Below are 25,312 nucleotides of genomic sequence, written 5' to 3'. Positions count from 1 at the left end.
ATTGACCTGAAATACAACTTTACTGAATATATCAGTTTTCATAGCTTTTGGGGCAGTTAAGGTTTTCAATATGTAAGACAATGCTGTCTACTATTTCATACTTCCTATAAGTCAGCAATCAAGTGTGGCTGAACATTACAGGCCTCAACTTTTGGGCCTGTAGTAATCTCAAGGCTCAACCGACTGAGGCCCAGCTTCTAAACTCATTCACATGGGTTGTGGAGAGAATTCAACTCCTCATGAGCTATTGATCTGATAACCTCAATTCCTTGTTGGATACTAGCCAAAGCCACTCTCTTTTCCTTAACAAATAGGCCTTTCAAACATAATAGCTTGCCTCATCAAAGTAAACAATCTAAAAAAATAAAAGTGGTCAAAAAACACAATTTTTTTATAGCCTAATCTCAGAAGTGACACTCATTACTTTACCATGCAAGACATTTATATAAGTAACATGTGGTTGGAATCATTGGGGATCTAGCCTACCATATCCACTATGGTCCCAGTAAGTCATCAATGGTCACTGTGAATATTCTTCCATACGTCTACATGTATTATTCCTTCACGTTCTTCAAGTCTTCAACTTAATGTTATCTTCTCAACAATGCTCTCCCTGAACATCCTTTTTAAAACTTCAATTCCTACTCCCACACACTTTACATTTCCTTTCTTACTTTTTCTCCATAACATTTGATTCTAACATACTATAGACTTACATATTGCAGTTCATTTTTACTTTAATTTAGTTAATCTAGTACATTTCCTATTCTGTCCTTAGTAGTTCCAGATTAAAGTGAGCCACAGAAGACATTTTATAGGAGACTTGGTAGAAGTAAAGAAATAGTCACTTACTGTCCTTCTGTATTTAATGCAGGTTATGAGGCAATGTTGCAGAATGTGCAAAGTCATTACTTATCTGTTTGCTCATTTTATAGATGTGAGGCCATAGCCAGTTTTGTTCTTCAATTCATGCAAGTCTTTTCTTTCAACTTTTAACAAGTCTGGGGCAAAGGTTACCAGTTTTTCTTTAGGATCATTCCCATTATCAAAATTAAACCTTATACTTGGGTAGAAATCAACTGAAATTCTAGTCCATTTGCATGAATTACAACTTATCCTTGACGATGTTGGTTTTCCTTGATTTCTCTACTCCATAACTGTATAAGGTGAAGTCTTCAATTATATTACTTCCTAGTAATTTTCTAATACAGAGCTCTAACAATGTCTACTTTCTGCCACTAAATTATAAGCTCTATGAAAGTTTTAAAAACAGTTTACTATTGTAGCTTTAACAATTTGAACAGGTCCTGGCATATAGTAGGAACTCATAAAATATTAACTGATATAAAAAAATTAAAATCTAAGGCACAGAGAATATAAGATTACAAAATAGGAAGCAGGCAATATTCACTGTTCTAGAACAAAGATTACCATAAAAAATAAGAGCTAAGATATGTATTAAAGAATAGGCAGAAAGTATGAGGAATACATTCTACACTATGAAACAGTATGAATAGAAATGAGGCTGAACATACTAAACGAAACATAGTATGGAAGGAGTTTGACCTGATAATCAGTGGGAAAACCATTACATTCTTTAACAAGCAACTAACAAAGAAAACATTGTATTTCAGTAAATTTAATATTTCAGGAATACACTGATTAAATTGATGGGAAACAGAAAAGGCAGATTTTTCAGACAGGTTATCTAAGATAAGCAATGTGACAGAGAAAAAGGTGTACACAAAAATGTAGAGGCTGTAACTTGGTAACTGAAGTCATTTGTGCCATAAAGATAAATCACACTTATAATTCTCCTCTTTCTAACCACATACCATATTTCCCCAAAACTAAATCCAAGTTTCATAATAATTTTTGCTCTTAAAGACACACTGGGTCTTATTTTTAGGGGATCTCTTTTTCAGGTACAACAAAATACACGTATTTATCTTCAACAATCTATATTTATTCATGTACAAAAACGTACATTTATTCAAATATTTGTGCCTTCTTCTAGAACACAGATAAAATCTTTAACTTCTTGGGACTCGATTTCTTGTACAATCATTGGCCTCAATCTTTCATTTCCAAAAAGAGAGTTCTTAAATGAGTACTTCTTGTCCCTATTGCCAGCTCACTGGCACCACAGCTGTCAGTGATCTTATCTCATGAATTCTTAACCTCTCCCAAGATACGCTTCACAAAGTTTCCATTAAATCAGTGGCAACTGAAGACTTATCAGATAGGAGTGGCAACAAACATTATGACACTCAAGAATAAGTCTAAACAAGTGACAAAAAATTGAAGGCATCAAAATTCAGAAAACATTTATACAAGTACACAAAGTACACCTGTTACAACATACAACGTATTGAATTATGAAGACTTGTATTAGACACAATTACATTCATTCATCATCAAGTGCATACATTCTTGAATTGCATCTGTACTTTAACTGGTCATTTGACAGTATGTCTTGAGTTCAAATGCTTACATAGATATTGACCTCTTATCCTGAGGCACCCACTTGGGTATATAATACTTAATTAGAATTTACATTATTACATTATTACAGCATTAATGTCAATCTTACATGTAATTATATTTACAATTCAATATGTCTGTTGTGTTCCAAGAGATATACTAAATGTGTCCATCTGCCTGACAATTTTAACTGGGGCATATTAGGGGTACTGGGTATTTTGGGGTTTGTATTATAAGCATCCTCAAAATTCATGCTAGGGCTTATTTTCCATTTAGGTCCACTTTAGGGGGAACTACAGCACAAAATTGTATTTCCCCACCTTTTGAAGTTAGGTGCAACCATCCAACTTGCTTTGATCCATATGAATCAATGTAATAAGTGTCACCTCAAAATGGAAAGTACAATAACAAAGATGTAATTCTTGATTTTCCTTCCTCCTGTTACTTAGAAATGTCACAAATGGTAATGGTCTTATTAATCTAAGTATCCAAAAGGCCATAAGCATAACAAGAGACCTTTGCTGTTTTAAATCTCAGAGATTTTGGATTATAACTAAAACACAATCTCGCCCATCCAGATTTTGATAGTTTTAAAACATTAAAATTTTTATACCCCTCTCTTAAAGAGATAAGCTTAATTTCTCTCCTCTTCATTGTGACCTGGAAATAACTTTTTCTTTTCTTTTTTTTTTAATGTATTTAGTACAGGGTCTACAGGGTCTCACTATACAGATCGGACTCATAGTGACCCTCCTGTTTTCAGCCTCTCAAGCACTCGGATTACAGGCACACACCACCGTGCCCACTCCTAATAGCCATCTCAGCGTGCCCGGGGGTGTGCGGGCACAGCATGCTGGGGATCAAACCCCATTTTCTGCATCTAAGCAGATTTGGCTGCTGAATATCTGGCCAGCTTTGTTTTATAAGATTGGTCCAAAACTTCCTAGACTAGATCATAAGAATCACTGTGGCTTCTTTTGGAGAAAGCCAGCGGACTACTACAAATGTTATGAGGACACTAAAGCAGACCTATGAAGAAATCTAAGTGTTCGGAGGTCTCTTGCTAACAACTAGCTTTAACTTACCAGGTCTGTGAGTGAGTTGCATTGGAAAAGAATACCTACAGCCTCAGTCAGTCAAGGATTCAGATGTCCAAGTTAATCACATTTTCACCCAACCTCAAAGAATCACTAAGGCAGGTAACGCGACTAGATTCCAGACTAACCAACAAAAATTACATGACATGGTAAACGCTTACAGTTTTAAGCTGCTATGCTTTACACTAATGTTATCCACACAGTTTAGTTTGGGACTCAATTTCTTGTATAACCACTGGCCTCAATCTTTCAGTTTTTCTATTTAACAATTTCCCTATGTGTATTTTCTGATGAAAATAAGTTTACATGCTATTTCCTCACTTCATTTCTTCTCATTCATTTTAGCTTCCATGGGAGATATATAATTGTATGTTTGTTTTTCTAATGATTACCAACTTCTGTACTAAAATCAGAAAAGGGAAATATGTGAGTCAAAAAGTGAATTTTAAAGCTGAGCATGGTGGTATATGCCTGTAGTCCTAGTACTTGAAAGACTAAAGAAAGATAAAAAGTTCAAGACAAGTCTGGGTTACATAGTGAGAGACCCTGTCTTACAACAAACAAACAACACAATACTCTACCATGAACTGTTCAATCCAAGCAATGAAGAGTTGAAGTAATGAATAACTGAAATACTGCCTAGTAAGTTTTATTAGTTCTAAAAGCTTCACCTTTCATTTGACCTTTAAAATGTTTAAACTAATCTTTATTTTCAATTGATTTTTAATTCTTTTATTATCACATTGTCTCTCGAGTATTCTAAGACTCAAAACATTGCCTTAGGTATTACTAAATTCACTGGATTATATCTCAAATCTCTCCAAACGTAGAAATACTGTCATCACAAGCACAAATTTCATAACAGTGGATAGGAACCATTACTAAAGTATGACTTATCTTAAAATATGAATGCAACAGACTATAAAGTTACAATTGTTCTTGTAAACTCATGTTTTAGATTTACAAGGTTGCTGTTATGGTTTGTGTCTAGTTGTCCCCCCAAAGCCTCATATAAGTAATGGGACTAATGCAGCTTGAGGATAGCGAGTGGCTTGAGGAGCGGGGCCAGAGAGGCACAAACTGTTAAACTGACAGACAGCCCATGCTATCCCCCAAGCCAGAGGACTCCCTCAGGAGATATGGAGAGTGTCATCATGGACACAGCAGCACCCCAGCCTCTCCTCCAGACCCTGCAGAGTGGGGCCAAGTGTCTTGAAACCCCCAGTAACTGAGCTAAATAAACCTTTCCTTCCTGTGAGTGTGGGGTATTTGTCCCAGCAATAAAAGAGGAGTAACTAAGACAGTTGCGCAAAAAAAAAAAAAAAAAGATTCAGGAAGCTCTTCTATACATACTTCATCCAATTACTCCTTTTTAAGTACTTTGTAATATTATAATATATCTGTTACAACTATAAAATGAACTTTACCACATTGCTTTTAACTAAATTCAACACTATTCATATTTTGTTCATTAACTTCATTTTTCTTCTTGAGGATCTCAACCAGGATATCACATTACCTTTAGTCACCTTTGGTATGACACTTTCCTACTTTTCTTGTTTTTTGTAACTATAACAGTGTTAAATACAGACTAGGCAAATTGTAAAATGTCAATTTACTTTTGACTGATTTTTTTTCCCCTGGTTATCGAATATGAGATTTAAGAACGAGTAACACAGAAAGAGGTAAAGTGTTCTTTTCATTAATTATGTCACAGAAAACACTATCATAACATCACTGATTACCTGGACTAAGTAGAGCTTATCACTTTACTGTAAAGTTATACTTTTCCTTCTTTTTCTTACTCTATTTTTTTTAAAAAGCAAGTTACTACACACAGGTCACAATGAAGTTGGTGTTTTAATCAGGGGAAATAAAATTCTACCTTCAGCATAAAAATGACTTTAAAAAAAAATACAACTTTTTCAATTTCAAAAGTATTTATTGAGTACCTCAAAGCATTCAGTAATGTAACTGAGTGCTCACTTAACTCATTCATGTAGCTACTTCAAATAAATAGATACAAGTTAGGCATGGTACCACACCATGCATCGGTACTCTTGGAAGATCAGGCAGGTTCTACTCCAGCCGGGGCAACTTAACAGCTTAGTGCGCTCCTATCTCTAACAAAAGAAAAAGAAAAAGAAAAAAAGAGAAAGAGAAAAAGAAACAGAGGAAGAAAGGTAGAAAAAGAGACAGAGAGAGAAAAGAAGGAAAAGGAAAAGGTTGAAGATGTAGCATACTGCAAATGCCCTGGATTCAATTCCCAGTACCAACAAATGAACAAATGAATGAATTTACCCTCCAACACAGGGTTTACAATACCACAAGAAAAGTACTATGTCAAAAAAGAAAAAAAAAAAAAAATCAGAGTAATAAAAATTTCCACAAGCAAAGGACATGTAATATTCAAATGAAAAAAGCACTAAAAGCTGAATAGAAACCAGACACATAAAAATAAATAGGAAGGCATATAAGATGGAATAATAAATCTCAACAAAATATAGGGTAGTAAATGGCATATTTTTGAAAGTTTAGGTTCAGAAAAAACATAAAAGTTCAATCAAAAGCCAGGACATATGTAACTACACATTCTAGCCCCTTAACCCAATTGAAATATTCACTTAAAATCTTCCACAAAGGGCCAGCAAGACAGTTCAGCAGAATAAAACATCTGCTCTGGCAAATGTAGGAACAAGGGTTTCCAGGTCCCCAAGCACAGGCATGGTGGCACACTCCTGTAACTCCAGCGCTGGGGAGACTGAAAACAGGATCACTACAAGCTGCATAGTAAAATCCTGTACCAAATACAAAAAAAATCTGCGTATCAGGCATTCTGAGGCATACTAATAAGCCTACCCTGAAAATTGAGGCAGGTGGATTATAAATTCAAGACCAGACTGGGCTACATGACAAGATCCCTTCTCAAAAACTACACAAATTTGTAGACAGGTCTGGGGGTGCAGCTCATTGATGACCCCTTGGGTAGCATGTATGAATGCCTGGGTTGCACATGTGCTGAAGACATGAACTCCACTGCCTCTGAATATGACTATATTTGGAGACAGGATCATTAAAGAGCTAACTAAGGTTACAAGAGGTTATTAGAGTGGACTATCATTAATTATGACTAGAATCCTTTTAAGAATGGGGAACTAGTTCAGGGGTGGAAGGTTTGCACATGAAGCCCTGGGTTTGATCACCAGCTCTGCAAATAACAAGCAAAGAAAAAAAAAAAGGATTGATGCAGACAACTGCCTAAGGAAAACCATGTTAAACAGAAAAAGGACTATCATGCATCTACATGCCAAGGAGACAGCTTCAAGAAATAACATTGAAGAAATAACAGTTGACACCTTGATCTCAGACTTTCAGCCTCCAGGACTGTAACCAAGTGGATTTCTGTCGTTGAAACATGGTATTTTTTTTTTCTTTTTTTTTTTTTACAAAAAACCTAAGAAACTAACATAATATTGATGGTTGTTCAACAAAACTCCCTACTGTGATTCAGTATTTAAGCCTTCTTATTGAATAGTTGTTTAGGTTCATTATTTAGAGGAATAAAGATGAGGTGAAAGTAAGATAGGGTAAAATATGGTACGCCTTAGAAACAGCTCTAGTCCCTTCAAATTAAAATGTATCTCCTATAACTTTGTTTACTCTGACCCTTATCATAAGTTCAATTTTTAATCCCATTAAATGTTTTTCCTAAAGTACGTACAGAGCTCACAAAGTTTTCGTCGATCTCAGCTGCTCTGTAAGATCTTGACACCATTTCCCTTGACAGCATTTGCTACAAATGTGCAACCCCAAATGGTCCAAAAGCTCTCTAAAAGCTTACCTCTGTCCTAGTTTCATATCCAAGAAGAGACAAGTTTTATTTTGACTAAACAAGCACCTGTCTTAAGAGTAAAACTTTCTCGCGGGAGTACCTGAAATAGAACGCTGACCTTTGCCCCTGAGCTACATTTCAAGTCTTTTTACTGACGCGCAGTCTTGCTAAAAGGCCACACTATCCCAGTAGGTCTCATTTGTGACCCTCAGCCTCAGCCTACCGGGTGCTGGGACGGCGGACATGCACCGTAAACACCTAAAACTCTTTTTGAACGTTGGGCATTCCATTTTACACTGACGGGAGCCCTATCTTTTCTTTAATTGCACCCTCAATGAAGCGTACGGCTCCCGGATAGTAGAGCTCAAGAGCCAGACAAGAGACGCCCATACGCACGGCTCCTCCGCACACTGCGAAGCCGCCCAGGCTGAGGACGAATTTGTCAGTCTTCCACAGCGGCCTCCCCGACTGCGGGGATTACATGCGAGCCCTCTTTCTTCTCTTGCGTCGTGGAGATCTGCTGAGCGTGACAATGCCGGCGTACCAATTCCCTTCAGGACTGGGGAGGAAGGGAGGGGGACCAAACCTGAGAAGCCACAGGAACGTGGCGTTTCAGGAACAGCAAAAAACTTCTGAGGATGATGAAGGGCACGAATAGCATGAAGAGTTCACTGGCAAGAGAACTCAAGCAAAGCCAACTTTACATAAATTAACCTACCATAAGCTTAAAAGCCGACATTAGCATCCGCGTAGCAACAGTGACTTCCAAAGTAACGACCCTAAACTGAAACATCTAACACAGTAAATTCTGTCGGTGTTCCAGAGCTACAGGTCCTCAGTCTTGTTTTTTGTTCTCCTGTGTGCGCATGCGTCTCGCGCATCCGGGTAACCCGCTTCATTCTAGCTGAAGCGAGAACTGAGGCGAAACGCCCGGAGAGGGGCGGAGCCTCAGCAGGAAGTGGGAGACTGAAGATGGAAGAGTCTGGTGGGGATGGGAGGAGGGGGCGGGGCGAGCAGAGGAAAGGTCCCGCCCCTCGCGGCGCTTCCCCCGGAAGGGCGTCATCGGCCCTATAAGTGAGTGCGCGGGGGAGGGCTCGGCCTTTTGCGTCTGGAAAGCGGCCGAGTTAGGTACGCCGGGAAGTCGTGTTTTGACCGCGAAAATGGGAACTTCGCCAGAACTTTACGGCGTGATTAAGATGCAGGCGGCTCAAGATTCTTACCTTGGTGGCGGGAGGCAGTCAGCTTTAAAAGTCTGTAGTTTGAAGGGCTAGAACGGACGGTGGAGTTCCTTGGGTCGCGCGACGGCCACGTGCGGCCCGGAACCCTGACGAGCCGAGGTCCGAGCCGGAAGCGCCGGGGAGCAGAGCGCGGGCGCGGGCCATCTTGAGCCCTCTGCGTGTGCGCCGGAGCCCCTCGAGCGCCGCCGCCTCCGGGCGCACGCGGTGAGTAGTGTGGCCGCGAGGCGGGCTTGCTGGCTGCGCTGTGCACTGGATCTCCATGTGTCTTTGGGACCTGTCGGTTGTGGCAGTCTCCCTTCCTAGCCATGGAAGAGCATATTCTTGTTTATTGGCAAAGCTGTCACCATTTAATTGGTATCAGATTCTGACTGGCACAAGTAACATTCTTCGCTGTTTAAAACTTGGAGGAGGCCAGATTATCAAGCAAACTGTTCTAATGAGTGTTCAAATGTTTCTAGGAAGCGGAACTCCGGGCTGATGGCTCATGGAAGCGGGGCAAGGTACGTTTCCTTTTTAATAAATTGAGGATCGAATCCTCCGAAATCCTTATCGCAGTTGTTGGAAGCGTTTGCTTGTTAGATTGATTCTAAGAGCCAGTTATATTTGCTTCAGATCTCAGTGTTTAGGTAAAGACAAAAATCTGACTTTGCTAATGCTGGTTTTCTTTTTTTTACAGGTAATCAAGAAAATCAGTGCTAACAGGGTGAAGCCTTACGCAGCATGTTGCAGTGGGTCACCAAACTTGGGGTGAAAGTGGGCGTTTTGAATAATTTAGAAACTACCAAAGCAGTATTTTGAATATATCTCAATTGTTAAGCATTAAAGACACTTTCTTGATACAATTGAATAAAATGCTTGATTTATGTGGATGGATGTGCACTATTCTTCAGTAGGTAAATACATACTTTTCTACTGTTGCAAGATTGTGTAAAAGTGACATGAATTAACTAGCTTACAAATAAAAATTACCCAAAATTAAAGCAACTGCAAGATAACAATTCATGTGCTTTATTTACATAAGTATGTACTGAATACTTGAGCATCTTCCAAGAAACATCACTTTTAAGATAAAATTTGCTACATATTATAAATGTGTTCTACTTAATAATTAACCGCATGTTGTTGTTGCCTTTTAGATTTACCAATCCGTGGTATATTTAAAGCTTAATATGAATGTTTCTGTCAGCAATAGTTCAATAACAAGGGTAGCTGTGAAGGAAGTTTTAACCTATATTATACTTGTTTCCTCCCAGGCCCTAGAGCAGCAGTATATCAAAATGTGAATGTTGCTTTAGTAGTTTTAGTTAAGATAATGGGATTTTAGAAAAATTTTGGTGCTCCTACCTAACAAATTCTGCATCTGGAAAAGTAATAAGGCCATATTTAAAGCACCTACAGATTTGCACCAGTTTTAGCAAAACAAGCTTTACAAAAGGGATGTGCATCATTTAAGAGGGTTATTTACAACTAAAGTTTATTATATCCTATCTAATAATTTCCTTATCTAGGAGAATTAGGTATCTTAATGGTGTGTGTCTTCAGTGATTGTGTTTGCTACCAAGGATGCCCTGTAAAGCATCTTAGGCCTTCAGATGATCATTGATTTGGGGGATGTGTATCCAGTATCCTTGGTATCTTCCCCCCATACTTTTGGAGAATGTTCCTTTAAACCTTTCACTACCAGATGACCATGCCATTTTGAGAACAGACTAAATTAAAATTCCGTTTTCATGACCTTTTAGTAAGTTAACAGTTGCAGCCACCAAATACACCTATCACATGTTAAGTTTGATAATTTACCAGTACATAAAGGAAAGCATTTTTAACTGCTTTGGTAATGCTGAAAATAGACTCCTAAGCCTTTTTAATTACCCCAGCCCTTTGATTTTAATGGATTGAATCTTAACTATCTTGCAAAACCCAGATAGGTCAATTGCTAGGAAGTTCCAGTAGATGGCACTCTTCCCATTATCCAGAAAAATGCTTAATACTAATGCGGTAATTTTTTTATTCTATTAAACTAGATCTCAAATTGTTAAATGTTATTATGCCTAGTTGATATGCCTAGTTTATTGCATATTCAACTACAAGTTTTAAGTCCAAATTTATTTTTTGGCAGAACCGGGGATTAAACTCAGACCCTTGCACTTGCCAGGGAAGCGCTTATTCCCCTGAGCCATCTCCCCAGCTGCCTAAATCCAAATTCTTACTAGACATTTTTCTTAGTTTCTTCAGTGTCTACTTTGCAATGATACATGGAAATACCTAGTGTTTTCCTTGGGACTATATTGTAAACAGGCTAGTGTCCTTGTTGCCTCATGATCCTATTCCACCTTAGAAGTTGTTGGAATTCCTTGTGGGCCATTGATTTCTTTACTTGACAAAAGCCAGAATTAGGTCGAGATAACCTCTTCACCAGAAAATGAACAAATGGTAAATACAATGCCACATTTAGAGGCATAAAGGTACCTTTTATATCAAATGAGTTCTTGATACAAATCCACACCCCACATTAATTCAGCTGTTTGAAATCAGCCTTATTACAAAATCAAAGAATGGGCAATGCTGAGAAATAGGCAGAGAAAATTTCCCCAGTACTTTGAATCAGATAGTAAAAGGTATCACTGAGGTATCTAGCCACAAATGTTCACATCACGAAAGCAGCAAGAGGTATACAATTTTTGTCAAAAATATCTTGGTTCTTGTGTAGTGCTAAGAGTAGAGTTTAGTGGTTCCATGAGTTTCTTCAAATATTTACTGTTGAGGTTTCTGTGAATTACAGTTTGGTGATACTTTTTATCCAAGGTACAAAGGCTGAGACTTTAGTATAAACCCCAGGAGAATCTTTGGCTCCACAGCCATAACCCCAGGAAGTTACCCCATACACAACCCAGGTCTCTCCAGGACGTTCACACATGAGTGGTCCTCCGCTGTCTCCCTGGCAGCTGTCCATACGTCTGTGTTCCTGGAGGTTTCCAGCACAGAGCATTCTCCCAGTAAACCTTCCTTTATAGCGTTCTTCACAAAATCTCTTTGGAAGTAAGGGAATGGCTGCTTGTTGCAGTGTTTTTGAATATGCCCGTCCTACTCGGAACAAATAAGGATTAGTGAGTTCCCAGATAACATTTAACAGTTAAACATTTAATAGTCTTAGAAACAAAATGCCTATTATATGGTTCAAAATAGATAATGGATATGGTACAAAATAGATAAATAGTGCAGCGTATTTTTAATTCTTGGCACATCCTTTTCAGATTTGAGTACTAAATTTGGAATAATACATGACATGGGACTTTGCTAGAGATAAGGTAACCTGAAGAAGGTGATTTTGTGCAAGCTTCATAGATTTTTTTTTCTTCTTTTATTTTTCTTTTTTTTTTTTTTTTTTTTTTTTTTTTTTTGCAGAACCAGGGATCGAACTCAGGCCCTTGTGCTTGCCAGGGAAGCGCTTATTCCACTAAACCATCTCCCCAGCCCCACTTCATACATTTTTAATTGTGTATATTAAAAACTTAAAAATAAGTTGAGATAGCTCAGTGGCAGAATGCTTGCCTCATAGGCACAATGCTCTAAATCCAATCTTGTATCGTCCCCCAAAAGCAACATTTGTTTTTTGGGTTTTTTTTTTTTTTTCTAATTTTTTAAAAAATACATTTAACTTTTTTGGACATTATATAATGTTAATGCTTTTCAATTTTTTACCATTTTTTTAAATTGCACATTTAAATAAATTATTCACAAACTTAAATGAATATAACAAAAATTGTCCAAAATAAAAGTGAAGAATTTACAGGTCATATAATAGTAAATTTACAGTTCACTGTGTCAAAATCAAATATATTCATATAATTAGAATTCTCAATAATTCAGAAGTCTTTTTTTTTGTACTAGGGATCGAACTCTGGACCTTGAACCTGCCAGGCAGGCACTTAGGCCGCTGAGCTATCTCCCTCACCAACCAAAAGCTACATTTGAAAAAGCTAAAAAATATATTTATGCTGGTTATGCATTAGGATATCCATTTAAAAACATGAACTTTAAAATTTGAAGATTAATGAATGATAAATATATGTAAATGCATAAGGTGACAAAGTTGTCTTAAGTGGAAACTACTGTATAAGGAATGGTTTAGAAATGTTGCAGTATTTTCCCACATAAACAGACTTCTCAAGGTTCATCTGATGTTAAGGTACTTTCATCTCCTTCCTGAATCCATAACTTAATTCAGTGGCTAAAATGTGCCGTTAATATGTCCATAATCTTGGGGGTACAAATTCCATCGTATACTCTATTAAACTGGAGAAAGTAGACCACATAAACACACACACAAAAATTACTTCTTAGGTTATTTCTATTCATTGAAATAAATGTGTCCAAAGGAAGTTAGCATAATTCATCCTAATTCTAGTATACTTTACCTTCTCAAAGACTTGACATACCTTTTACTAAATAACTTGAGGAAATGCCTTCCTCCCCCCCAATCTAATTTCAGGATACTCCTAATGTTTTCTTAGTGTTTCATAGCTGCTATAAATGTTCTGTGAAACCAACTTGAATGTAAAATGGGATAAAATAAACCTACATAAAAGCTTTATTTTCATCACCTGTAGGAATAATTTAACACTTCAAAAGTATAGCTGTAATTCTTTTTAGTGGGAAGCAGCCAACCTGTTGCAAGATTCATCCTGCACAAGGATTAGTTTAGACATACTGATTTAATTCTATAAGGCAATTCAAAGAACTATATTTGCCCAAAAAGAACATAAGCTAAACATTACTCAGGCTTAGAAATTACACATGGTAAGAATGGGAAGAACAATGCAAAAACTTGACTGGGTTTCTTTTCAGCCTTAGCTTCCACCTCAGTACCTCTTGTCTACTGTATATTGAAGAACTGCATAAAATTGAGCTTGATAAGGACTCTATGTCAAAGAAACAAACTACACATCAAGCCTTTTTTGGGCCTACTATATCAAAGGCATGTGGAAAAGCCTTTTAAAAACAGACTGCCTGGTCCTCATCTTGGAGTATAATCTGGGTCTGAAGAACTAAAAGAATATTCGGTACTCCTAAATTCCACTGATAATTGAGTTGTATTTGTGCTAAAACCTGAGTTGGAATTAATAGTATCCTCAGGATATGAACCTAGATTATATGTGCATTTCATACGTGGAGTAATTTCCCAACAAGCCTGAGCACATTCAAAGATCTTTGTGCCCATTATCCATTCAAATGTGTAACAGCAAACCCAAGAACATGTCCAGCTTTTCTAACTCATGTATGCTGCAGTACCTGTGTCTCCCCATCCTGTTACATAACAATTGGAGGCGGTCTTCTGTGGCCTTTCCCTGTGCTGTGGTAAACAGGCTGGCAGAACATGGCTGCTAAATCTGGCACATCGCTCCTCTGGTCCTTGTAATCTAACCAGGGCAATGTCATAGTCATTACTGACTGGTCGATACTCCCGGTGAATCACAATTTGTTGAATTCCAATCTCTTCTTCAAACTCCTCTGGCACCAAAGTATGATAATCCCCAACTCGGATAACATAGTTCCTAGTGCTGTTGCCATACCTGAGAGACAGAGAATTAATGACAGGCTTGATTCAGTTACTGAAGATTGGTGATTAACAGCAAGGAAGATTAATGGAAGTATCATAAAATTATTTGCAAATGTTTAACCAGGCTGGCCTCAAATTTGTGGCAATCCTGCCTAACTTACCAAGGGCTACGATTATGAGTAGGTACCACCGTACCTGGATTCATATTTAAAACTGCAACTCACCTTTTGTTCTGCCATCCTTAACACTCCTAATATTCGTTTTTTAAATTTATTTTTATTAATTTTAATGAGAAAAAAATAGCAATGAAACAGTTTCAAAATAGGTTAATAGGACAGTTACAATAATTCATACATTGAATATTGTCTTTGTCTTAGTTATTCAGAGGACAAGACACAGACATGACATCTTGTCTAAACAATATTAGTACAAACTACTCCCAATAATCTTAATCTGCTCCACTTTTTTAAATTAGCACAACAATTTTAACAAACTAGTTTATTATTTATGGTATTTATTTTCTATCCTATTTTACTTGGATAAAATTACTACAGGTCAAGAATCTTAACCTATTTTGTTCACTGATAAATCTTAAGCTTCTAGAACAGTCTTCTCATGTTGGGATGCAACATGTTTTATTTAGTGAATATATGGTTTTGGGGGTTTTTTTCTTTTTGTTTTTGAGAGAGGATCTTGCTGTGTAGTTCAGGCTAGCCTTGAACTCACCATGCTCCCCAGGCGAGCTATCTTCCTGCCTCCGTCTCCTGATACTGCTGGGATTACAAGGATGTGTCACCATGCCTGGCTGACAAGTGTTCATTTTTAAAGTGTATATTCATTACTCCATGAGAAGCTATTGGATTAAACTAGAAACAATGTTTACTATTCTGATAATTCTCAGTTTGTTTTTTAACCAACATGCCTTGATTCTGATAGATCTGACAATTTGGGTAAGATAATTCCTTGTTATGAAAAAGAATGTCCTAAACATTGTATGGTGTTAGACGAATCTGTGCCCACTACTCACTAGATAGCAGTATTAGGTATATCTTCCCCCTGTTGTGGTAACCAAAATTGTCTCCAGATACTGTCAAATGTACCTTAAGGGACAAAATGACCTCATTTGATATCAGTGACCTAATATACATGGCAAAACCTATCTGGTTACTTTCTTTTTTTAATATTTATTAATTTTTCTATTTATTTCTGCACAGACATACTATCACACACCAGGTTATGACTTTATAATAGAAAAATTCTTTGTAAGTCATTCTAACAACAACACTGGTAGTACACAAATTAGAATTAATATATATAAGTACGCCCCCAAAGTGTAGGAAGCTATTTAGTATAAAATTAACCTAAAATTTAGAGCCAATTAATATATACAGACATCCTGTGATAATGAGGGTGGCAGTAAGGGAATATTACAGAGAAAATTCACTACAATCTTTCTCAAATTTGGCTAAATTTCCTAACAGATTTACATGCATTCTAGCCCAATTGAACAGACATAATCAATGCTAGGAAGAAACGAAGAAAGGGAAGGAAAAAATAAAGAAGGACAAAGAAAGGGAGGAAAGATGTGAGGAAGGAAAGGGAAAGTGGAAATGAAGGAAAAATAAGACCTACTTGGCATTTATATATACAGTAGTGTATTTCATTCATGTTACAGTAGCGTTAAATGTAAACCACTCTTAGATTGTAACATATCTATCATGAAGTGTCTTTGACACTCAGTGTAAACAGTAGTAGAATCCACATTTGTATGCTGAGCTTTGTTCATGCAGCCTGGCCCAGCTCTGTCCTGAGTGGCAGGGCATGACTAAAGCGTGGGCTCCCAATAGGGTCAAAGTTGAAGTAGGGTCAAACTTTAACTCTAAAACTCCTTGCTCCATCATGGTCAAGATACATGCCTAGGCCCTAGTTTGCTTTTCTGTGGAAGAGGGATGTTAACATTGATACCTAGAACATGTTGAAAAAAACCGGCTTCCTCCACCCTTCTGCCAGACCCCAGCCTTGGAGCAGATATTGATTTCCATGCTATATGCACTGCTATAATTACTGATTTCAATCTACCAACAAGCTCACCAAATTCCTGAAAATTTAGCTCTTCCATGATTCCTGCATTCAGGGTTGTAAAAATTGAATGAGTTAATATATGCAAAGCAGTTAGAACAGGCGCTGGCACATAATGTGCATAGGTTGAGGAATATTATCTATTTTTTATACTATTTTAGTTTGCTTTCTTCTATGGAAATGGGAGATAGAAATAGTATATTGAAGAAAGCATTTGCCGTGAATGTGCTTCACTTCAACCTTTTCCTAATCACATAATTTATGTTCACATTTGCCAAGCAGCTCCATTAACTTATTTGAATTTCCTTTGCTTTGCTTTAATTCATCTTTTTTGGAGCATTCTAAGAATCAGAACACTGGCTTACACCCACATACCAGGAAAGAAAAGGGGTTATAAAAAGTAAGGATTTTCCCAACTGTATAATTTTTCTTTCATAATCATTTTAAGAAAGGATTAAGTACTAACTCAAGTAGATACAAAAGTTTGTTTGGCCATGATTACTTATGGCCCATTTGTGGGGTGAAAATGAGTTGTACTATACCTTCTTTTTTATTAATTTTATTGAAAAAAAATACCAATGAGACAGTTTCAAAACCAATTAATAAAACAGTTTCAATAATAAATACATTGCATATTATTTTCTTCTTAGTGGTTATTCATAGTACAAGATGCAGACATGATATCCTGTCCAAATACTACTAGTACAAATCTTTCTTATTGAATTAAGAGAAAGTAGCTGTATATCTATCCTATTTTGTATATACAGATGCAAAACAGCCCTTCCTTTGTATCCTCTTTTTTTGTTTAGTTTTGTCAGAGATGGGTATTCCATTTTCATTTAGATATTGTAGGTGCGTGAATTCAGCAAAATAATCCAATATAATCCAGTAGTTCAACAATAGTAGTGGGTTATCCATAGGACTGGCAATGTCAGAAGTTGTTGACTTGAGCCTTTCACAGCTCAGCATATTAATATAGCTTTAATTTTTATACCTCATTTTTATATGTTTCTGCTGGATAGTTAAGACCAAGACAAAGCAAGATATATATAACAAGAAATGTATCTTTTGTATCTGATAAGGTCAGCCAAGTACCCTCAGGATTTTTTCTGTTATCCTATACCGCAGTATGCAGATCTTTGTCAGTGTCAGCCATGTGGATGAGTCACGGCCCTTGCTTGACAAATTTCCTCTCTGTGAAAGTCTGAGAGAATGTTTTCTCTCCATGTGACCCTCCTTAGGCACACTCTACATCATTGATCACATTGCTCTGTGGCCCCATAATCTTGATCCGAAAATTTGGGACACAACGGAGTTACAGGATGTTACAGGATAGGTTCTTCTATGTCCTGAGTCTTCACTGAACTTGAAAGGCTAGGGCCAAAATGTTGGCTATCCTTGCAGCTGTTCTTTTTCTCTTATTTTTGGTCTGCAAATTTAGGTTGTTAGCCCTCCAGAAAAGAAGCTCATTATTACCCTACAACATATGCAGTTTGGTTTAACCTCACTATCTGTCTGAATATCAAACATTTTAGGCATAACATGGAACATGTATTTTCCACCTAGGATTGATATGTTAAACTTTAAGTCTCTACAGAATTGGAAAAAAATTTTAAAAATAAATATTTCAAAAATACGAATAAACAATTACATATTTTTACACAAAAAGTTAGAAATCTAACCATATACAGCATTGTAGCAGGACAGTCCTGTGACTTTTTTTCTTGTGTCTTTTTTCATATATTACCCTTTTTTTTTAAACAAACACTTACTTGAGAAACACTATGGCAATAATTGTTATGTCATGACAAGCAATGCATATTTAGAAGACCATAATAACAGGCATTCTAAGTGTGACCCTTCTATTACATATTGCTTTCTTCAGTGCAGTTGCATAGTTCACAGGTATCAGCATATATAGTTAGTCAGGGTGAGAATTCTACCAATTAATTGCTTGTTTCGAAAACCTGCTGATGTTTCTCAGGATCATTACCTTACCCATCTTGTGCATGTAAATGTATGGCTTTGCCCCTGTCATTATTCCCAGCTTTTCTCCTTGCCCGCTCCTTGTCCAGTCCTCAAGATCTCACTTTCCTTTTAATTGTGTTATATCTTTCTAATTTTATTTCTTCTTTTGAGTTCTCATGCTATGGAGACTATATGATACTAACACATGTGGGTCCGGTTTATTTCACTTATGAGTATATCTTCAAGTGACATACATGTGAATATAAAGGCTTCAAGTTTATCATTCTTTGTAGCTGAGTAATACTCCATTGTATAAAAATACATCTTTTTCATCCATTCTTCAGGTGATGGGCATCTTGGTTGTTTCCAAGATCTGGCTATCACAAATTGTGTTGCTATAAACATAGGTACACACATATCATGATGAAATGATGTTTTCAGCTCCTCTGGGAAAATTCTCAGTAAGGGGATAGCTGGCTTGAATGGGATTTCCAGTCCTAGATTTTTAAGGAGTCTCCACACTGTTTTCCTTAATGGGGTCATCAGTCTACATTCCCACCAGCAGTGGAGAAGGGTTCCCTTTTCCCCACAGCCTCTCCAACATTTGTTGTTGGTTGATTTCTTTATGATAGCCATTCTTTCAGAGGTGAGATGGTATATCAGTGCTGTTTTAATTTGCATTTCCCAGATGGCTAGTGATATGGAGCATTTTTTTCATATATTTATTCACTTCTTTAATTTCGTCCTGTGAGAAGTGTATGTTCATCTTGGATGCCCATTTCTGGATTGGATCTTTAAATTTTGGGGCCCTAATAGTTTTTAGTTCTTTATAAGTTTTAGAGAGCAGAACTTTGTCTGAGAATTTATTAGTCAATAATTTTTCAAAATTTGTGGGTTATCTTTTTACTTTGTTGGTAATTTCTTTTGATGTTCAAAAACTTCTCAATCAGAGGAGGACCCAGTTATTAATTCTTACAAGTATTACCCATGTGATTTGATTTTTGTTCATCAACTCTTTGCCTACCCCTATGTCTTCAAGAGTTCCTCCTAGTTTCTCTTCCAGGAGATACAGTATTTCTGTTTTAATGTTTAGATCTCTAATCCATTTCGACTTTAGCTTAGCACATGGTGATAGGCCTGGGTCAAGTTTTAGTTTTTGGCATGTAGGGAGCCAGTTTTTCCAGCACCATTTGTTAAAGAGGCTATCTTTCTTCCAGGAAGCATGTTTGGCCCCTTTCTCGAAGATCAGATGACTGAGTATGTTCGCAAAGGCGTCTTCATCTTCTAATTTATTACACTGATCCTCAGGTCTATTTTGTTGCCAGTACCATGCTGATTTTATCACAGTAGCTTTGTAGTGTAATTTCAAGTCCGGAATTGCAATACCTTCTGCTTTGTCTTTATTACCCAATATTGTCTTTGCTATTCTAGGTCTTTTGTTGGTCCAAATAAGTTTTAGGAATGATTTCTCTAGGTCTGTGAGGTATGTAGGTGGTAGTTTGATAGGGATCACAATAAATCTGTACAGCAATTTTGGGAGTATGGCCATCTTCACAATGTTGGTTCTTCCTCTCCAGCAGCATGGAATATCTTTCCATTTTCTGAAATCCTCTATGATCTCTTTTTTCAGAGTACTGTAATTTTCCTTGAATAGATCTTTCAGTTCTTTAGTTATATGAATTCCAAGGTATTTCATTTTCCTTGGTGCTATTGTAAAAGGTATTGTTTCTATAATTTCGCTCTCAGTGTGTTTGTTATCTGTGTAGAGGAATGCTATTGACTTTTGGGTATTGACTTTATAACCTACTATGCTACTGAATTTCTGTATTAATTCTAGTAGCTTATTGGTAGAGTTTTTTTGGGTCTTCCATTAAAGTATGATGTCATCTGAAAATAATGATAATTTAACTTCTTCTTTACCTATTCTTGTCCCTTTTATTTCTTTCTCTTGTCTAATGGCTGTAGCTAATGATTCCAGAACTATATTGAATAGGAGTGGGGATAGATGACATACTTGTCTTGTACTAGATCTGAATAAAAGATTTCAGTTTTTTGCCATTATGTTAGCTGTTGGGTTGTCATAGATGGCTTTTATTACATTGAAGTAGAGGTCATCTATTCCAATTTTTTGTAGGAATTGAACATGAATGAGTGTTGGACTTTGTCAAAAGCCTTTTCTGCATCAATTGAGATGATCATGTGATTTTTAGATTTCACTCTACTGATATAGTGTATTATATTTATAGATGTGTGTATATCGAACCATCCTTGCATCCCTGGGATGAATCCTACCTGGTCATGGTTTTTAATCTTCTTGATGATTTTCTGTATTCTATTTGCTAGGATTTTATTGAGGATTTTTGCATCTATGTTCATGAGGTAGATTGGCCTGTAGTTCTCTTTTTTGGCTGTGTCTTTCCCTGGATTGGTATCAGTATAATATTTGCCTCCAGGAATGATTTTAAGAGGACTGCTTCCTTTTCAGTTTCATCAAAGAGTTTGGGGAGTACTGGGATAATATCTTCTGTAAATTTCTTGACGAATTCATCTGTAAATCCATCAGGGCCTAGACTTTTCTTTGTTAGTATGCTTTCTATTACATTTCATATTTCATTGGCTGTTGTTGAGTTATTGAGAGTTGTTATTTCTTGATTCAGTTTTGGTAATTTGTACCTTTCTAGGATTCTGTGCATTTCTTCTGTATCTTCTATTGTGTGAGAGTAAACATTCTCAAAGTAGCTATTGATAATCTTCTGAATTTCCACTGGGTCTGTGGTAGTTACCCTCTTTTCATTCCTTATTGCTTGTATTTGAATTTTTTCTTTCCTCTTTTTGATGAGGTTAGCTAGGGGCTTATCAGTTTTATTTAATCTTTGAAAGAACCAGCTTTTTGATTTGTTAATTCATTGAACTGTTTTCTTCGTCTCAACTGAATTAATTTCTGCTCTAATCTTTATGATTTCTTCCCATCTTTTGGCTCTGGGTTTGATTTGTTCTTCCTTTTCTAGATGTTGGAGGTGCAGCATTCAGGTGTTTATTTATTCCTGTTCTGTTTTCCTAATGTGTGAGTTTACAGCTATGAATTTCCCTCTGAGAACTGCTTTCATCGCATCCCGTAAGTTCCAATAAGTTGTGCTTCAATTTTCATTGAATTATAGATATTGTTGAATTTCTTGTTTAATTTCATCAGTGACCCTTTGGTTGCTGAATAGGGTGTTGTTTAATTTTCATGTATTTATGGGGTTTTTCTGTTTTCCTGTCTCATTTATTTCCAGTTTCATTGCACTGTGGTCAGATAATATGCATGGGATAATTTCTGTTTTCTTGCATATTCTTAAGCATGATCTATGGACCAGCATGTAGTCTATTTTAGAAAATGACCCATGTGCAGCTGAAAAAAAAAGTGTATTCAGCTGTGTGTGGGTAGAACACTCTGTATATGTCCACTAAGTTCATTTGCTCCAAGCTCTGGCTCACTTCTGCTACTTCTCCGCTAATTTTTCGTCTACTTGACCTATCCTTTTGGGATAAGGTGGCATTAAGGTCTCCTGTTATGATTGTGGTATTGGATATTAGATTTTACATGTTCATTAACATCTGTCTTATATAGTTGGGTGCTCCCATGTTTGGTGCATATATATTTATGAGTGTTACCTCATCCTCTTGAAGTTTTCCCCTAACCTGTATATAGTGGCCTTCTTTATTTTGTTTCATCATTTTTGGTTTGAAGTTGAAACTGTCTGAGAACAGGATTGTTACCCCTGCTTTTTTCTTAGGTGCCTGGCCATGTAGTATTGTTTTCCATCCTTTGACTTTCAGCCTATGAATTTCTTTATGAGTTAAGTGTGTTTTTTATATACAGAATATGAATATTGTTGGATTGTGTTTCCTAATCCACTTGTGCCAGTCTGTTTCTGTTAATTGGTGAATTCAGTCCATTTATATTGATGGTTATAACTGAGATGTACTGATTTATGATCAACATGTTATTTACCTGCTGTTGTTTACTCCTTTTTCTCCTGTGTTTAATTGTTTGTCCTATTTGGTGGGTTCCTTCTGTTTTCGTTCATGGAGTTCTGATTATTTTGTTCCCTCTCTAGATCAACTTTTAGTGGTCTGTGTAGAGTTGACTTTGTCATCATGAAATTCTTTAGTTGTTTTTTATCACTAAAGTATTTTACTTCTCCATCAAACTTGAAAGAGAGTTTTGCAGGTATAGTATTCTGGAGTAGAATTTGTTTCCATAGAGGACTTGAAGTACTCTGCTCCATCCTCTTCTTGCCTTCATGGTTTGTGAAGAGAATTCTTCCTTTATTCTGATGGGTTTTCCTTTAAATGTGATCTGTTTCTTTTCTCTAGTGGCTTTCAGTATAGTGTTCCTGTGCTGGATTTCAGGGATCTTGACTATTATATGTCTTGGTGTGTTTTTAATTGGATTGAAGTTATTTGGAGTTCTGTATGCTTCATTTACCTGAATGTCAGATTGCTTCCTCATATTTGGGAAGTTTTCTGCCATTACTTCTGCCCATATTCTTTTTATATCATTTATATTGACTCTTTCTTTCTCATTGATGCCTATTAGTCTCACATTGTTCATCTTTGCATCATCTTGCAGGTGATGGATTATTCTTTCCTGCATCCTATTTGTTTTTAAGAGATCTTTTCTTACTTTTTCATTAGCTGTAACAGCGTCTTCAAGATCTGAAACTCTATCTTCACCTTCACTCAAATGATTTTGCAAGCTTGTGATTTAAATTTTAAGTTCTTCTGTATGTATTTGACTCGGCTTCATGCAATCTATTTCTTTCCTGTATTGCTCATTCAAGGAGCAATACTGCTTTTTTAATGTCCTCTATTTTTTTTATCAGTGTCTTCTTGAGAAGAAGTTATTAATTCTTTTACTTCAGAGATTATTTCTGATCTGATTTCCTCTATGTTTCTGCATTTGATTCTTCACCTCAGATGCTTTTAATTCAGAGATTTCTTTTATTTCAGAGATTAATTCTGATCTGAGTTCCTCTATACCTTTCTGCTGTTGTTTCTGTACTTCAGACGCTATTAATTCTTACTTTTCACCTGAGCTAGTATCCTCTGCACTTGTTCTGGGTGTGCTCGAGGCCTGAGATTGCATTTTCTTCCTTGTCTTTGTCATTTCATATAGCACTGACCTCTGACCTTTGGTGCAGAGCTTTGGTGCAGTTATAACCATAGCACTTACTGAAATTCGGGTGTAGATCTATTAAGTTTGAGTTTATCCATTGTGCCTGGCCTGGATCTAGCTGTTGTGCTCAGCTCCTTCCTGCTGCAGCTCTTGGAGGTGTACCTGTTGTGCCCCTGGCCTACGGGGTACATGGGAGCCCAGAGGCTCTCCTACACACTAGCAGGGCCTGGGCTTGGGCTGGCTGTGGGGAGGTCTTGAGAGCACAGTAGAAGCTTTCACTTACTTGGTGAGCTTAGGAGATGGGCTTCGGAGGGGTGGAGGGGTCCCAAGAGTGCACCAGAGGGTCTCATGTGGCGTGACTGTGTTTAGTCTGGAGAGGTCCTGTGGGCACATGGTAGCTGGAAGCTCTCCCACACACTTGCTGGGGCTCAGCTTGCGCTGGATCTGGCAGGTCCGAATGCACAGCAGAAGTTCTCACTCACTGGGTGGGCTTGTTGTGGAGGTGGGGCCTCTGGAGTATCTGGTTACTTTCTGTTTTGCATTGAAGATTGTAACACTTTGCTCACTATCTTGCCTTCTACTAGTATCTACGGCATTCTTAATCATTTCATTTCCAACATTTTTTCCCTTTAGTTCCCTGCTTTGCTCAGGTTCAAAACATCCTCTACCCATCTTAACTACTCACTGTCAACAAGAGACGTTAGTTAGACCTGTATTCACTAATTATTACTATACACTTGTGGAAATATGTATTTCAAACATCTCATCCTTTGCCTAGTACTTCTATTTTTCTAGCTCCACAATCCTTCAAAACCCCCTGAGACTCTATTATTAACCATAAGTCATCATATATCTTTAAAGTTTAGGAACTTTAGAAATATTTTGCCTAGAAAATGTTTTGCCTAGAGAATATACTCATAGATTCCATTTCAAAGTAAAATAAAAATTAGTTCTTGATTACTTTTTAACTGAAACTTTAAAATAATAAAAGTTATGGAGAATATGCTGGGATCTAAGTAAATGTCACTTCCATTTTCTTGTGTTTTAATATTGCCAGTAGACTGTAAAATTTCAATACACCTTACAAGCAATATATTCGTATACTTAAAGTAAAATATTAAAAACTGTAATTAATATGAAAACTTATTAAAATATTTAATACTTATCTATAGAGAAAATATTCTTTTTCACACTAAATATTCAAAATACTGTATATACTTTATACTTTCAGTACACCACAGTTACAGCTAGCCATACTTTATTTGCTTCAATAGCAACAGGCAGTTAGTGACTATTGTTTGAAGTGCTAATAACTTTTTAAATTCTATTCTAAAACTATATACAACATTCAGCATCACTTTTAAAGATGCACTGAAAATTATTATTAGAAAGCTCTTAATAAGTATATGTTAAGTAGCTTAATTTGAAAGATATCCATCTCCACATTCATGTCTTATGCTTTCATCCCTAACTCACTGAAATCAAGGACATCGTGCCAATTCCTGTATTACACAAATCTATCACAAAAGTTTCTATTTCAAAAATAAATCTTTGTGGAGACAAAAATCAAATATTTTTAATACAGGCTGTTCATCATAATCACCTGTAACATGAATTTCCAGGCCTCTTTATCTCTGACTATGTAAATTAACAGTGCTTATTAGAATCACAGGTGACTAGGGCCAGTGATATAGCTCAGCAGACCAAGCACCTGCCTTAGTAAGTGCACAGATCAGGGTTCGATATCCAGCCCCACGTGCCACACCATGGAGCAACCAAGTCTGGGCATGGTGGTGCTCGGCTGTAATCCCAGTGCCAGGGAGGCTGAAAACAGGAGGCTCTACAAGTCCAAGCTGCATAGTGAGACCCTGTACCAAATACATAAAATGAAAA

At 36.8% G+C, this 25,312-nt stretch overlaps 1 protein-coding gene, 1 long non-coding RNA gene and 1 other non-coding gene across 4 annotated transcripts in view; 2 read left to right on the top strand and 1 right to left on the bottom strand.

The window, feature by feature from the left end:
• Window positions 1-8,505: 8,505 nt before the first annotated feature.
• Window positions 8,506-9,340, top strand: LOC111813530. The gene is made up of 3 exons (XR_002818760.1): window positions 8,506-8,855; window positions 9,110-9,151; window positions 9,328-9,340. It is a non-coding gene; the product is annotated as an uncharacterized LOC111813530 (long non-coding RNA).
• On the top strand, window positions 8,907-9,037 carry LOC111813535. Its single transcript, XR_002818765.1, has one exon. It is a non-coding gene; the product is annotated as a small nucleolar RNA SNORA24 (small nucleolar RNA).
• Window positions 9,341-10,832: 1,492 nt separating the features above from the next.
• Prss12 (serine protease 12) overlaps window positions 10,833-25,312 on the bottom strand; it is an 81,369-nt gene continuing 66,889 nt past the window's right edge. For both annotated transcript variants that reach the window (XM_023704427.1, XM_023704428.1), the window contains exons 10-11: window positions 13,944-14,224; window positions 10,833-11,735 (exon numbers count right to left, since the gene is read on the bottom strand). In XM_023704427.1, the coding sequence (XP_023560195.1) occupies window positions 11,428-11,735; window positions 13,944-14,224 (589 nt within the window). In that variant the 3' untranslated portion in view covers window positions 10,833-11,427. The remainder of the gene's footprint in view (window positions 11,736-13,943; window positions 14,225-25,312) is intronic.

Source organism: Octodon degus, unplaced genomic scaffold (genome assembly GCF_000260255.1).
Source record: "Octodon degus isolate 3935 unplaced genomic scaffold, OctDeg1.0 scaffold00196, whole genome shotgun sequence".
NCBI classification, from domain to species: Eukaryota; Metazoa; Chordata; class Mammalia; order Rodentia; family Octodontidae; genus Octodon; species Octodon degus.
The sequence above is the reverse complement of the archived record's forward strand: the minus strand, read 5'-3'. Positions and strand labels throughout refer to the sequence as shown.